This window comes from Eurypyga helias, unplaced genomic scaffold, assembly GCF_000690775.1.
Source record: "Eurypyga helias isolate BGI_N326 unplaced genomic scaffold, ASM69077v1 scaffold40875, whole genome shotgun sequence".
NCBI lineage: Eukaryota > Metazoa > Chordata > Aves > Eurypygiformes > Eurypygidae > Eurypyga > Eurypyga helias.
The window spans coordinates 24,249-34,198 of NW_010251568.1; the positions used below are offsets into that span (position 1 = coordinate 24,249).

Sequence of the window (9,950 nt, forward strand, 5' to 3'; positions counted from 1 at the left end):
GGGGGGTGCTGGCTGCAGCTCACACCACCTTGACCTCCCTTCCTCTGATCGCGATGAAGGTACCGGCTTTCCTCCCACCCACCTTGCAACTTTAGCAGTGCCAGCAACCCTTGTGTGGGGGCCCCCTCCACCGTCACCCACCACCAGCATCCCACAGTGACCCCCAGGCTCACAGCGTGGCTGGGCAGCTGCCCAGACCCCCACTCCTTTGCAGGAGCCTCGAACAAAAGCCAACCATCCCCTCTCTGCTTCTGTGTTTTGAGCCTGGAGGCATCCTGGTCTCACATCTTTTTTTTTTTTCCTCTCTCTCTACAGCCACAAAGGATAAAAAAGTGCCTTAAAAGAAAAAGCTGCAAAGCTGCTAAGACTCTGACTCCTACAAATCCAGGAGCCAGGACTTCTTTTAAAAGGAAACTGTTGCGTGGCAAAGTTCACGCTTCACCGTAAAATTGCAAGACATAATGATGCTAGTTATCGAATATTTATAAAATGGGCACGCTTGCTCCGTGTGAGAAAAGCTTAGATACTCTCCAGCTCTCAAAAACTGTGAGACTAGCCAAAAAATCTGTGGCTGGAGGACAGCCAGCACATAGCCAGGCTGAACGATGACAGCCCATAATCATTTTTGTCTCACGGCAGATGACTGGCAACAAGCGCTATAAAGCTCAGTCTTCTCCTGGTGCAGCTCTCCTGTTTGATTTCCTGAAGTGCATAGACAAATATCATAAAAATCACTGAATGAGGGAATAATTTGCTTTGGGCAGGACTTCTGGTGGTCAGAAATCTTGGATCTGGGTGTAAATGATTGAGGTTATAAACCTTAATAGCAAACATCTCAATTTTCAGTACCTCTTGTCTCCTTTAACAGACCCCTGCCTGGCCCAAGCCTTGCTTCTTGCCTTGCCACCACCCTACAAAGTTGATAATTAAATGCAGAGGGACTGTCCCTTGCATGAAGCAGAGGAACAAACTCCACATCCCCTGCCTGGGCAGCACAGACTGTGCAGACTGGCTTTGGACACCTGCTTTTATTCCCCTTAACCCACCAGCAACACCCCCTTTGCCCCTGCAGTGCAGGAACAGGCATGGTCTGGCTCACGCCGCCTGGAAAATGCTACCTGGGCACCCCCAGCATTGCCACACGGGTGCCAGCAGCTCTGTGGCACTGGGAACAGGCTTGCATCACATCATCGCAGCTTTTTCTCCCTCTCGCACACTCATTCCATCTCCAGATGAAAAATACCTTGGCTGAGGAGGCTTTAACGGGGACCACAGATCAGATGACGCAGAGCCCCAGCACGTACCTGCCCTGCCCTCTAGATGCAGACGGGGGAAGCCAGCACTGACACAAGCTCAGGAGGGGTTGGTTTCCCCATCCTTTACTTTCTCTTGTTGCATGGGGGAATCTTCCTGCTCCGGGCCCTCCAAGAACACGAGGAGCATCAGTCGGGCAGCAGATGCTTGGACATCTGGCCTGGGCTGATGGGGGACAACTGGCCATGCCAGTGGGGAGGTGAAAAGGAGATGTTTGCGTGTGAGATGGGGCCATCCTCCATCCCATGAACAGGCTGCATTCACTTTGGGTGAAATAGGCCATGAAACAAAGCCCAGCTCCACCAGCCCTGCTTCAAACAGCTGTCAGGAGATGCAAAAAGGATCCTGCTGGAGGACAGCACCAAAAGCCATGTTGAAAGACGATGAGGCAGATTGAGAAGGAAAAGCAAGGATGGAGGAAGAAAGCAGCCTTGGCAGTGTATTAAAAACTGGAGCTGGGTGGAAATCGCTGCCACCCGCTCACCTCTCCCTCTTGAGCAAACAAGTCAGTTTGCTGAGTTTTACAGCACCAAGGCTCAGCCCAGGCTGCCTGGAGCTGGCCGAGCTGGGTGCTCACTCCCAGGGTTCCCAGCTTCCCAAAACAAAGAGCACCACAGGCTTCCCTCACCATCTCTGCTCACCCAGGATTGTGCCGGTGATTTGGGCTCTGAGCTGGAGAGAGGAGAGGTTGGTACTGGGGGTAATGTTTCTCAAGGAGGGAATGTTCCTGGACCTTCTTCAGCTATGTCCATTTTTGGACTAATATGCATGTGGTTTTATGTCCAGCCCCATAAATTATGTAGTGAACCACAAGGCCATGACTTCAAAAAAGGGGGCTAGAAAAAGCACACAGACACAGAGGTAAGAAATGCCTGTTCCCAGCATCTCCAAAAGCCCTTCTGGGTCCTGCATGGCCCTAGATCATCATACAACATCACCAAAAAACAACCTGCAGATTTGAGGCTCCAAAACTCAATTCAGAGATGTTCCCTTCCAACTTGATTTAAGGCTGAGATTTTAAAGGATCCCTTTACAAGTCTTTTCTCAGGTGACTGATTTCCTTCTCCACCTCATTAGCGGCTGCCGGCAGATGCTGCTTCCCCAGCAGAAGGCACACTCCACTTGTCACAACCATCTTGAAACCACCCTGTCATTCCTTCCCTCATCACAGCCTCAGCAAAACCTGGAGAATATTTATCAAGAAGCAGACGCAGCAGCTTTTTATAGTTAAGCCCAGGTCATTAATCTCTATCAAGGGTTTTCATAATCTTCCTCAACTTCACCATGTTTAACTCCCAGATGGTCTCCCCATGGGGCTCTGGGTTATTGCAGATTAACTGCTTTTCAATATTAATAGCTCTTCATTAATGCGTTGCGCTCTCTCTCCCCTCCCCCCCGAGCCTGAACAATAGCTATTATTATTATACTTTCCTTTTGTCTTTTGGGACGAAATACAACAATACGAGCCCAAATCTTCCATGTGCTATGGCTTGTTTGTAGAAGTGTTTTGGAGTCAGGGCACTTCCCTCCTCCAGCCAAATGCAACAAGCTTCCTCACGCAGATGCTGCTCCCAAGCCACCCCAAACTGCAGCGTACTCAAGGACAGGTAGGGACAGAGGGACCTCTCCAGTGTCCTCATCCTTCTAGGGAGGTTCTTTACTTATGTAGCCCCCACCCCAAGGCCCCACAAAGCAGGGCAGGGCAGGTTCTGTGGCCAAAACACCCTCTCAGATCACACGTAACCTGCCCAGAAGTGACATGAGGGCTGCAACCCAGCTTCCATCAGGGTAGTGTGATGTGATCATGGCAAGGAAGTGAGAGCCTCAGCCCCTCCACGCTGGCAGCACAGGTGCCAGGGGTGCAAACCTTGCTGCGCCAGCACAGCAGAACCATACGGGGTGGATGGAGCAAACACTGTGCTGCTTCATCTGCACGTCTGTGGGCGAGTCCCATCCTCTGAGTCACATCTTGGGGTGCACAAGTCATCACGGGCTGGGAACGGGCTAAGAGTGAAGCTATGTGAACTATCAGTTCCTGATTTTGTGGTCTCATTTAGCCTCCAGCCAGGACACAGAGCATGTTTATCACAGAGGCACTAAAGAGCTAATCTTGCACCTTTAACACTTTCCTCACCAGCCTGTCCTCTTTCTCTCCTCTCAACCCTCTTACGGTGCTTGATCTTGTTTAAAAGTCTTCACAGGACACAAAGCCTTCCCAAGAACTCGTCACTTGCTGAGTTATTCACAACCAAAGAAACTGCCCACCCCAGGCTCCCAGCACATTAATCCTCTGCTTTAAAAATATCAACAGACTCAGTGTTTATGCATGAACTTGAAGCTCTGTGTATTTGTACCCCCAGCCCATGAGCACCGTCTCCCGCACCCATGCCATCCCCTCTGGCATCCTCCGCTCCACATCCAGCCTTGCCCTGTGGTGCCAAGTTGCCCTGCTCCGGGCGCTACACACAGCGTGAGCAGCACCAGCACCTGGATCACCTCTTGGCCAATAAAAGCCCCCAGTCCCCTCTCTGCTGACACTGGGTTGGGACCAACACGTCTAGATGCTGCTGAGCAGAAGCCTCTCACCCATCTGCAAGCCCTCCTTCCCCCAGCTGGGGGAGGAGACCCCCACTATCTGGGGGGCAGGGGCAGCCTGAGGTGGGACTTCAGCCCCAGGGCTTTGTCGACCACATCTGGGGGCTGCAGGCTGTGCCACTGGGCAAGGGGCCGACGTGGGTTGGACAGCATGTCAGACCAGTGACGCAGCTGGTTGCCTGTGGCCCGGCAGCCCAGGAAGAGTTTGCCGATGGGCTCATTCTTGGTCACTTTGTCATGATCCCAGACGGAGATGACCACATCCACATTCTGGGAGGGCAGAAAAAAGAAAGAGGGTCAGTGGGAGTGGGTTTGCTGCAGCAGGGACCCAACTCAGCCCCGGGTGCTGCAGGGAAACCCACCTGAATCTGATTGAAAGGCACTTCAAAAACAAACGCCTCATTGAAGTAAGGGTTTAAGGTGTTTTTCTTCACACTTGTTGTTTTCTTCTTACACTTCTTTCTGTTCAGGATGAGATGCACCTTGACAAAAGGATCTGAGGAGAGAGAGAACACAGCTGACACAAGTTACAATTTTTGACTGAGGAGCTCAGCCATGAAACAGCTTCCCTAGACCATTCCCAAGCAGAGCACAGCATCCCACTTGCTCATCCCTCGTGGTGAGCATCCACCTTCTTCCCCCTACCAGTGACCCCAGATCTCACCTCCCCCTGCCTCCTCCAGTTACAAGCTCCCTGTACAATCCAACCATGGCATCTCCTCCTGGAAGATACCTCCAGCTCTGCCCAAAGCTGGAGCATCTGTGCTAGGGAAGGCTGAAAGGCAACCAAGATCTAGCTATGGTGCTAGCAGTAGGAAGCAGGTCTCGGCACAGAGAGCTTTTCAAGGCTTTGAAGCTCTTGGTACCATCATTAAGGCCTGGGCAAGAGTAGCGAGTTCTGAGAATGAGCAGCCCCTGCTGACCTGAGAGCCCATGGGAATCCATCCGCTTCAGCTTCTTGGCTTCCAGGATGAGCACTGTCAGTTTGCCCGTGCTGGGGACGTAGCGCAGTGAGAAGCAGATCTCACCCAGCTGCTCTTCCTGAGGGAGAGATGTCAGTGATGAGCATGAGAGGAGACAGCTCACCTGGGGCTGGAGCACCAGGCTGGCCCCAGGTTTCTTGGGTCTCCCCCACACCCAGGTTTGCCCCTAAACTTCTGCTTCTTGGGATGGTGGCAAGCAAAGCAACAGTGCATCCCTCCTGGCAAAGTTTCCTGCCCATCAGGACAAACCTCCACTGTACTGGCCGCTGCCAGGTCGCTCCACTGCTCGATGACGTGCTGCAGGCTGATGCTGGCCAGGGGCAGCCGGACCTCACCAATAATGTCATGCTTGGCAAAGCGGTTGAAGTCGTAGATCTGCATCACCAGTGTGGATTGAGGCACCTCGGCCTGGGGTACCTGCAGGGGAGGATCTGAAAGCCTGGACTCACTCCTTGGTGGCAGCCCTGCCCCATGGGACAGGGCAGCAGATGCGATAAACTAGTCTTTCTCTCTGATTCTTCCTCATCCTGTTTGCAAAGGAAATCTTTTCCTGCCTGGAGAGATTTTTGCCCAGGGATCAAAGCCCATACAATGCTCTTGTTGGGACCCACGAACCATCATCAGCTATAGTTTCCTACCTGGAAAGTGAAGCTCTCATTGAAGACAGGGTTCAGGGTCTTGCGGTAAACCTTGGTCTCATACTTCTTCTTCATATCGGATGTTAGGTAGACAATCACGTATGGATCAGATGTGCCTCCACTGTCCATGGCCTTCAGCTCGGCTGCCTGCTTCACGCCAACTTTCAGCTTCAAAGGAGTGATGCACAAAGTCACCACATGTAGGAGGATGGGGCCAGACAACGGGGGGCTCCGTGGGAAGCGAGTGCAGCAAGGACCACACATCCATGCTATGTGGGGTAAGAGCCATCAGGCTGGGGGCAGGGGGAGAGATGCAAGAGGGTATGGACCACCTCAGTGGGCAGCAAAGACAATGCAAGAGCAGAGCCTTTTCCCTGCTGTGCCACAGCCACGAGCATCCCCACCTCCTGTGTGCGGAAGTTGTACTCCAGGGAGTACTGCAGCTTTCCTCGCCCTCTCTGCTCTGTACCCTGCTCCAGGTCCTCCATCTCGGGCTGGACCTGCAGCAGAAAGCAGCACTACCCTCAGGACATGCTCAGCCACATCTCCAGCCACACTGTGCTCCCACCATCCCCAGGACTGAGCAGAATGGCAGCAAATTTCCTGGGGATGAGGGAGATCTGGGAGAGGGGAAAGCAGGACGCACGAGGCTGGCTGTGGTGGAGCTGCTGACGGCATGCAAACTGACTCTCTCCTTCTTCTTGGGCTTCTTCTTGCCACAGCAGCACCTGACGATGCAGATGAGGAAGAGGAGGAGGAGAACAGCCACTGCCACAGCCACAGCAATGAGCGCCCATTTGGGTACTGGTGCAACGTTCAAGAAGCGGAGATGGACAGAAGAGTTAAAACCAAGCAAAAACACAGAGTGCATTTAAACCCCTTCCTGGTGCTTCAGCATCAAGGAGTTATACTTTCAAAATTGCCCTTACAATCCTGGACAAGCCCCATGCAGGGAGGCTGCAGCCAGAGACTATTCCCCAAATGAGCAGCAAGGATGCCCTGCACTCCCAGAACAACACGGTACCACTCTGCAGCATCCCCACCCTGATGGACCCCGCTGGAAAAAGGGGTTTGGAGGGAAGGAGAAGTGGACACACAGCCAGAGAGTCCAGGAGCGTCCCCCACCCCGATAAAGCTGCCTGAGAGACCAGAGCAAGCACCACAGTACTCACGTGGGATTCGGCTAAGCCAGCCACCCAGGACACCCGGCTGAGCCGTGGTGGTGATGGCCACGGGGCTGCCGGTGAGCAGGAAGGCCGTTGCCTTGCCTTTCCTGACTGCCACCGCCATGGCCAAGCTGGGGTGACCTGGGGATGCAAGTAAAATTAACAGGGTGGGGACTTCCTTTCCAGTAGCTCTCCCGCTGCCAGTGGCCCAGGGCTCTAATGAGAGCAAACACAATTAAAACATAGAGCATTTAGGGCTTGGCCACTTTGGCAATGAGGTGTGAAATGGAGCAGGAGGGAGCCACGGGCAGGGAGGGCTCTGCGCCAGCCGGCCTCTTGCCTACAGCCTTCTTGTTTCCAACCTTACAAGGCTGCCTTTGGAAAGGGGAGGTAGTGGGTGGGATGAATAAGGGAGTTTTCCTTCGTTTTTGAGAAGAGGAATCACCTGATGGCAGGGGGGGGGACCCAAGAGCTGTTTTGTGTTGTCTCCTCCCTGGCCAGGAAGCATGAGCTGTTACCCATCATTAGGTAACACCCTTTTCCAGCTATTTTCCCCCCCTCTCGAAGGGCTGAGGAGAGGGAGGGTTTGCTCTGAGGCTCACAGCGGGGCTGGCACCAGCGCTGCAGGTGGCAGTGCTGACAGCCGGCTGGGGTCATGGTGGCTCCGAAATTTTGCGTAAGCCAGACCCGTGCACATGGCAACGCTGACGCGTCTTAAGGGAAGGATTCAAATTTAAAGCAGAATGTTTTTTCCTACTGCTCTCCCCGTAGCAAGGCACTTATTCTAGCATGAATGCTTCCTCATAGCCAGAACTTCCTTCTCGTCTCCTTTCAGGAGAGGAGCAGCAGCGGGAGAGGTGTGCCAGGAGCCAGGCTGTGCGTCAAGCAGGTCTGCAGCCCTCACAGCGCCGGTGGCACCGGGTCCTGGTGCCGTCACCGAGGCTGGCAGGTATGTGCCTGTTTGCCTTGGCTGCCCCAGCCACCTCCCCTGCGGCTGAGCGGATCCTTGCTCAAGCAGCCAACACCATGTCACTCTGTGCCCTGCCCACGTTCTGCCCACCCTGCAGGGCCAGGGCTCCTTGCACAGGGATCCTGCCAGGGAGAAACCATCTCTGTGCTTCCCTCTACTGAGCCCACAAAGCCAGCAAAGGCCTTTAATTTTTCCAGCAGTGAGTGGGCTTTGCCATATGTGGACATAGAGCTGGAGAGACATGGGAATTGCTGTAATTCCTGCAGTATCATCGCTGGGGCAATGAGGTGCGGGTTAAGTGACTTGCCCAGGGCCACGTGGGACATCGGTGCTGTTGGACACCAGTGCACTGCTTGCAGCTTTCCCCCCAGCAGCTTTAATGATCAGTTTCTCCTGTCCCTGTACGTGGAAATCGGTGGCCAGTGATGTGCCTGTGATATTTAGGAGGCACCGGGCTGCGGTTTTGGACTATAGCGGTGGGTGGACATGACAATGCAGCAAGCAGGCACCCACCCAGCACAGAATTAGGTGTCTCAGCACTTTTTCTGTGCCAGACCCCCCATGGGCTGTGCCACATTAGCCTGTCATTGGCCCTGGTTTAAACACAAAAGCTCCTCCCAGCCCCGTGGGTTCACCTGAGCTGCTGTTCTGGGGGTGATGGGGACAGCCCTGCTGCGGTCTGGAAGAGGCAGTACAGCCCCAGTGGGCTCTGCAGAGACCATCAAGCATACCAGCTCCTGGAAAAGGGGCTGGGGGAGCCCTGCTTGTCACTCCCACCCTGTGCTGACTGGGATCCCCAAACCAGACTTACCGATGTGTGTCCTTCCCAGCCTCAGTCTCCCTTCCCCACTGTGCAGACCTTCGGCGTGTGTGGCAGGGGCATGCTGTGGGGTGAGATGGGACCCCGCCGGGCTTGGAGCTGAGGGTGCAGCAGGGATGGTGGCTGCACAGCACGGCCGAAACAGGAAAGTCTGCTTTGCCAGCCCAGGAACCCAGGAACCGGGTGGCCCCAGCACCGTCGGCCCCACCTCACTGCTGACCCAAGCAGTGCTCACGCAAGTGAAAAGCCAGCAGGGAACTCCCTGCCCGACCAGGAAGCAAAACCTGCGCTCCTGCCTGCAAGAAACTGGTGGGCATCGCTGCCCAGCTCTGTGCCTCAGCAAATATGCTTCTTCAATTTGTCCCTGCAGTGATCCTGGGCTGGAGCATGTGGCTACAGGCACTTACAGCAAAAGGACGGATGCTTGCAAGGGGACGGGTGCCTGGCTTCATCCACCTCTAGTGAGGTCTGTGCCTGGGGAGCTCAGCTCGACAGCCCACAGGAGCACATGGTGGTTTAATGCACCATGTGAGGGTCCTGGAAACGCATGCCGCAGTGGGGATGAACGGGGATGCTCTGCTCCAATGCAGCAGGGAGGAGAAGCAGAGCAGCGGGACACTGCTTGGGTGGCTCCATCCCCCAGCACCAACAGGGGAAGTGCCAGCCACATGGCCAGGAGCAGTTGCACCGTCATCCCTGTCACATTAAATTTATGCTTGCACACTTCTTCCCTTGCTGCCAATTCAGCAAAGTCAGCCCAAAACCCACCTTGTCACTCGGGAAATTTGGGGTGGGGCTGGAAGCAGGGAGTGATGCTGTCGGTGCCCAGTGGCTGACACGGCAGCTCACCAGGCCTGCCAGATTTTTCAGTGGCCATCAAGGTGTTGCCACACCGTGTGCATGGCCACAGGAGAGATGCCAGGGGTGTCCCTCAACCACCTGATGCACAGCCCTGCTTGCCGTACTGCTGCTCAGAGAAGTATTGTCTCCAGGAGCAGGAGATGCTGTGGGAATGCTGCTGCTGCAAACCTCTGGAGTGGAAACATAGATGCCCAAACACTTTTTGCTCTAAACTGGCAGTCCTGGCAGACGCACAGGAGAAATACGTAAGGGGGATGAGGGAAAAAGGAACATGCAGGAAAGGAACATGAACCTTCTAGTGGAAGGTGTCCCTGCCCATGGCAGGGGGGTTGGAACTAGATGATCTTTAAGGTTCCTTCCAACCCAAACCATTCTGCGATTCTGTGATTCTATGATTTCCCTGCCCAATAAAATTGGTCAGGGAAAGCAGGTTTGTGTAGGCATGCTAAAACCTTGTGCCACACAGGGGGACGGCTACTTGCCCTCAGTGGTCTCCTTTGGCACAAGCCACGCTGCTGTTCTGGGCCATCTTCCAGCAACCGGGCAGGGATGTGCCCCGGGAAAAAGCCGCAGGATGGCAGCCGCTCCCCCCGGGACGAGCGC

The 9,950-nt window shown here is 54.4% G+C and overlaps 1 protein-coding gene across 1 annotated transcript; it reads right to left on the minus strand.

Moving 5' to 3' along the window:
• Positions 1-3,945: 3,945 nt before the first annotated feature.
• On the minus strand, positions 3,946-6,820 carry LOC104509958 (synaptotagmin-1-like). Its single transcript, XM_010152066.1, has 8 exons — positions 6,703-6,820; positions 6,177-6,334; positions 5,935-6,030; positions 5,531-5,698; positions 5,142-5,309; positions 4,833-4,950; positions 4,272-4,405; positions 3,946-4,179 (listed from the first exon to the last, which is right to left on the minus strand). Exons 1-8 carry the CDS (start codon positions 6,818-6,820, stop codon positions 3,946-3,948), a joined length of 1,194 nt encoding a protein of 397 aa, XP_010150368.1.
• Between the last annotated feature and the right edge of the window lie 3,130 nt (positions 6,821-9,950).